Source organism: Camponotus vicinus, unplaced genomic scaffold (assembly GCF_025532165.1).
Source record: "Camponotus vicinus isolate PSW18456_S1 unplaced genomic scaffold, iyCamVici1.0 SCAF_1, whole genome shotgun sequence".
In the NCBI taxonomy this organism is placed as follows: domain Eukaryota; kingdom Metazoa; phylum Arthropoda; class Insecta; order Hymenoptera; family Formicidae; genus Camponotus; species Camponotus vicinus.
The window spans coordinates 22,508,292-22,513,896 of record NW_028141945.1 but is presented as its reverse complement, the minus strand read 5'-3'; the positions used below and the strand labels follow the sequence as shown (position 1 = coordinate 22,513,896).

The following is a 5,605-nucleotide window of genomic DNA, read 5'->3' as shown; positions in this document are numbered from 1 at the left end:
AATAGATTATTATCGATAACATGAGATGTAACAAATGTTACCTACTGTTGGAAATTATGATTGTATATATATATATATCTGTTGGTGGTAATTATTTGTGTATACTACAGATTACATAAATAACAAGACTATTGACAATTTTTGAAAAAAAAATATATATAAGAGAAAATATAATCAGATTAGAGGGAGTAATATTAATTAAAATTTCGACATTTCTAGAGGTCTAACAATTTAAATTTAATCTCACAAATTAACAAAAATATAATTAAAAAATTAAAAATATGATTACAAAATATAATTATACGATGCAATTAAAAATTCAATGAGATTTCTCAAGTTGCTAGTAAAAAGTAGATTCTTCTTCATTTGCATATCTTATATTTATTATAAACTATACAACAGTTATATCACAGAAATATATTAAAGTACAATATGCTTGCGAAACAAGACTGTGTAAAATTTCGTTTTCATAACAACAGTCTCTCTTGCGACTCAAAAATAGTTCAAGAATCACCGTAACAAATTCACAAATTTCTATACATCCTCGATTTGTTATTCGACGCATTGTTTAAAAAAATTCCCCTATGATCGACATTCGTTGCAGGAATGGTTGAGCTTGACAGGACAAGATTTGATAATTCTGTCTTGCTGTGACATTTGTCGGATAGAGATTCCCACGTCTGATGTTCTCCAGCATTATTTGGGGCTCGAATCTGGTCTTGGTGGGACTCGGTGTCGCGTTTAATCGGGTACCAGAATTCTGCACCGTGGCACTCGAGGAACTCGAATACTGTCCGTTTGATAATATGGGAGATTCGAAACTATCAGGAATATCACTATCGTCAGCCTTGTAGATTGTCGATGAGGGTGCGAGAATCTGCTCCGGAAGTCGGACGGTCCGATTCGATTTCTTCGTTTCCTCGACAGTCACGTTTTCATCCGCGCCAGAATCCCTCGGCGATGAAGCATTGGACGATGAAGAGCTCTCATTGAGAGCGCCTTCTTTCTTATTCACCGCGTAATGCCTGATTTCGGACAATTTGGCTATCGCGATCGGCAGCACGCCTGGATTCTTCGTCTCGATAACATCCTTCTCGAAGTGAAGATCGTTTGGCGCGATGTTATCTTCCGGCATGTCCCGCGTGGGTAAAAATCTCTTGAGGACCGCTCTCTTGTCCGGAAAGATCTCTCGCGCCGGACGACAGCAGTATAACGCTCCGGGATCGATCGGATGAGCCTCGGTATTGAAGATATATCCGCCAGCATCCACGACGCATCTACCCCATTGAGTATTGATTAGCTCACCCTCGGAACCAGTGTTGTGAATAAAATTATCGGTGTCGAAGAGAAGGTACAGGTACTTGGTAGTCTCTGCGAGAAAAAAGGACTCCATCCTGTCTGCTTTGCGATGATCCCGGACGTCGTTGATGGTCGCGTAGCCGCACGTGGTTTTAGCGCTGTGCTGCAAACTTCTCAGGATATCCACTCCCACTTGGATCAGCCAGGGATCTCTGGTCGCTCTGTAAAGATACATAACGGATTCTATGAGCTCCGGTCGCAGGGGATAGCCCTCCCTATTGGTACCCGCCTCGGCCTGCGGTATATTGTAGAACTCGGGAGTGAATCCGAATTGCTTCCACACGCGATGATAATTGTGCAGGGATTTCATCGCGTCCGTGATCTCGCCGAAAAGACTCAAGACGCCGGGCCAGTAAGCGTCCAGGGATTGAAAAACTGGCAGCGTCACTTGACCTTTAGTCATGGAGACCCACAGATGCCAATCTTCTCGACGAATATACTTTTCTATGGCTCTCCTATGCTCCTGAAATATCGAAGCCAGTAAGGGATCTTGGAACAGTAATGTACCCTTGGCCAGATACTCGAAATAAGAGTCGACTCCAGCACCTATACCAGAATCCTGGGCAGTCCAATGACCGGTGAGGACGTCTATATGATTGCCGACCAAGCCAATGTTGGATTTATAATAATGTAACGCCTTTATAGCATTCATAGCCACTTCTTCGTACAGTGGATCTCCCGTCAGCCTGGAGAGGGTGCCAAATTCCAGTAGAAAAGTGCCAATGCCAGCGGTGCAAGTGATGCTGGTTTCTCCTTCTGGCACGCCGTACTTGAGATTAACCGTACCATATGGCATCCCTGTAGGTGTATCGAACGCCGCGATCAGTCTTTTAGCCATGTCCTCGGCGAGACGCAGCAACGGACCGTTGCAGGGCCAGCCCGGTTCCAGCTTGACACCTGCCCTCCGCGACAACAGGTGGGCGCTCAGCAATCCACCGACCACCCGGATGTTCGTCTCGAACACGGACACGTTGATGTTGGCCTCGAAGTTCTCCCTCGCGCTGATTATCTCGGCGACGCGGCGAAATTCCGAGAGGTTTCCCATAACCGCGAGCGTGTCCAGGGCGTCGATCAGCGTCAGGGAGAAGCTGCCCCAGGTGTCGAAGCCGTCGCAGCTCAACGAACGTAGCTCGTCGTACGGATAGGCGTGCGTCAGGTAGCCGGAATAAGCGTAATCGAACATGGACCGAACCTCCTCGCGCAAAGCGATCAGATCTCTCTTGTTGTACTCCCGGAATCCGCTCACCAGGATCAAGAAGCCCAGAATCGAGCCTGTTCTAAACAGGATCATGGTTTTATTGTTGCTCAACTTTGTGCAGCCTTTTATCTCTTATCACCGTTGCACATCGCCGCTCCTCTCCGACGACGATGAATCTCGCGGGATCAAACACATGAGCCGCGGGCTCACGCGAATCGGCCACGTAATCAAAACAATTTTATTATCCTCCCTCGCGCGAACACTCGCAGTGTCGCGTCTAACCTATATCGCGATTCATGCCGTACGTGGAATTAAAGCACGCGCGCGCGCGATGCAAATCCAATTTCCCGACCATATCCGGCTGAATCGCAGGAACGAGGGGAGGACGATCAGGCAATCATCGGCCGCTGCACTTCAAGTGATTCTGTTTTCTGTCACGGGGTCACCGGTTGATCTCGCAACGCGACGTAACCCAACGTAACCCGCAGGGCTGTGTTCCAAAGTCTACCCTCCTCGGAACGTGCAGCTTCGATTGGCCAATCAGGATAAAAGAAGCGAGGATTTATCTGTTCCGATTGGTCAATCGCACTCCACTTCTGCTTCGACGAGACATTTTCGAACGCAACCCAGCGAGGCGTCGAAGTGCAGGTGCAGGTGCAGTAGGGTCGAGTGACAACAACGCGCGGTGGATGTGTTTGTGGATATGGAACTGAAAACTTTATTACGAAACTGCGCTTTAGCAAACAAACGTACGTATATATATATAATTGCATTTTGTAACAAAAATAGCACTTCGCACATGTATTTATTTACACGACATATAAATAGACTGAATGCGTTTATGTCCATGTGCTTATGTCATGTATCGTTTCAGGAGATGAAAACTCTCAAACTGAGGAGAAAGAGGATGAATACTTTCAGAAAATGTATCAGCAGTGGAAAGGTGTAAAGGCAAGGGATAATGACACTACGTATAAAATTATACCAAAGTTTTATTTCAAGTTGCCGAAAGAGGATGAAATTTTACCACAAAAGTTACGCGAAGAGACGCGTGCCTTATTCTTGCAAAGACGCTCTCGACAATTGCTCGATAACAATGAACTGAAAGCATTGTATGTTTTGTTGGACAAATATCATAGTCCACCATTGTCAGGGGATGAACAGTTAATTAATTACGAGGATTTTAAGAAAGTGGGTAAACTGGCAGGAGCAAAATGTAGTTCGTATTTCACCGCAGTTGTTTTTGCTAAACTACAACAAGGAGATCCACATGGTAGAATTAGCATTACGGCGCTATTCAACTATGTTATGCGAAAAGTCTGGTTGCATCAAACGCGGATTGGTCTTTCTTTATATGATATGACAGGACAAGGATATCTTAGAGAATCGGTAAGTTTTTAAAAATATAGACTTTTATCATATTCTTATCATCCTTATATTATATATTATACTATATATTTATTTATGAGACTTTCATAAATTTTAAATTTATTTACTTATACAGGATCTGGAAAACTATATTTTAGAATTGATACCAACATTGCCGCAACTCGAAGGTCTTGAAAAGTCTTTTCATTCATTTTATGTGTGCACAGCTGTGAGAAAATTTTTATTCTTCTTGGATCCTCTTCGAACTGGACGAGTTCGTATTCAAGATATTTTGACCTGCAGTTTTCTGGACGATCTTTTAGAGTTAAGAGATGAGGACTTGCCGAAAGATTTACAAGAAGCAAATTGGTTTTCTGCACCATCTGCTCTTAAAGTATACGGGCAATATCTTAATCTGGACAGAGATCATAATGGAATGTTAAACAAGGAAGAACTTGCTGGGTAATGAACTGAAAAATTGCATTATAATATAAAATTATCACATATACAAGAGTAAATTAAAAATATACTTATATAGGTATGGTACTGGTACTCTAACTGGTGTTTTTCTTGAAAGAATATTTCAAGAATGCTTGACTTACGAGGGAGAAATGGACTATAAAACCTACTTAGATTTTGTCTTAGCACTAGAGAATCGACATGAACCTCAGAGTCTTCATTACCTGTTTCGTATTCTCGATATCAACAATCGCGGTTATTTAGACACATTTTGTCTTAATTATTTCTTTAGAGTACGTATCCTGTATTTATCGTTATGATTTAAATTTTTCGACAGATTTTTTGTAGTTTTCAATTAAAATAGGTATTGCTTTGCAGGCTATACAAGAACAGATGACAATGCATGGCCAAGAACCTGTTAGCTTTGAAGATGTTAAAGACGAAATATTTGACATGGTCAAACCAGCAGATCCATGTAAAATCACACTGCAGGATCTCTTATCTTGGTATAAAATATTGTATACAATATATTATGATATAGAAAAATACATTAGATTGCTAAATTGTAAAATATTCTGATTGCAAGTGGACAAGGTGACACAATGGTCAGTATTTTAATCGAGTTTCATGGTTTTTGGGCATACGAAAATCGTGAAGCCATGGCTGCTGATACCGGGGACGAATCATCCCATGTATGACGAAAAAAAACTACTATCCCAAAATATGATATAAATATTCCACGGGGATAACGGACAACTCTAATCTATCTATTGACATGTTATATATAATTAAAACTATTTGTGATACTTCATATTTTATTTTAGTCAATAAAATTTTTATAATTTATAATTAGGAGGAAAAGTGCCTTAGATAATTCACGACAATTGTGTGCTTAATTTATTTTTAAATCAAACATTCTTCGAACAATCTGTAGTTCGAACCGTAAAAAATTTGAATTTTTAAATTATAATTTATACGTATTGATATGAAAGCATTGGTCCCCCGCGGACCAATCGGGAAGCGCGATTTCAAACCGTTGGGTCAAAGCGTAGGATTGCATCAGTAATGTACTATTAAATGTGAATAAGGTGTTTCATAAAAATCAGATTTCAATAAAGAATTAAGACGTATTCACATTCGTTCTCAATTGTAGGCATGCTTATAAAAAACTGCACAGATTTTTATCTTAAATTTCTTTTTAATATGTTGTAGATAAAATAA

The 5,605-nt window shown here is 41.0% G+C and overlaps 2 protein-coding genes across 3 annotated transcripts; one reads left to right on the top strand and one right to left on the bottom strand.

The window, feature by feature from the left end:
• Window positions 1-355: 355 nt before the first annotated feature.
• Edem1 (ER degradation-enhancing alpha-mannosidase-like protein 2) lies at window positions 356-3,053 on the bottom strand. 2 transcript variants are annotated; one of them, XM_083078594.1, is made up of 2 exons: window positions 1,362-3,053; window positions 356-1,277 (listed from the first exon to the last, which is right to left on the bottom strand). In XM_083078594.1, exons 1-2 carry the CDS (start codon window positions 2,648-2,650, stop codon window positions 569-571), a joined length of 1,998 nt encoding a protein of 665 aa, XP_082934720.1. In that variant the 5' UTR covers window positions 2,651-3,053; the 3' UTR covers window positions 356-568. The 2 variants fall into 2 exon arrangements, with proteins under 2 accessions (XP_082934720.1, XP_082934719.1); XM_083078593.1 differs by having other exon boundaries at window positions 356-2,631; window positions 2,697-3,052.
• Window positions 2,954-5,233, top strand: LOC145959598 (serine/threonine-protein phosphatase 2A regulatory subunit B'' subunit gamma-like). Its single transcript, XM_083078595.1, has 6 exons — window positions 2,954-3,306; window positions 3,432-3,946; window positions 4,062-4,387; window positions 4,464-4,677; window positions 4,763-4,890; window positions 4,971-5,233. The coding sequence occupies exons 1-6, from the start codon at window positions 3,261-3,263 to the stop codon at window positions 5,080-5,082; spliced, it is 1,341 nt and encodes a 446-aa protein (XP_082934721.1). The 5' UTR covers window positions 2,954-3,260; the 3' UTR covers window positions 5,083-5,233.
• The last annotated feature ends 372 nt before the right edge of the window (window positions 5,234-5,605 follow it).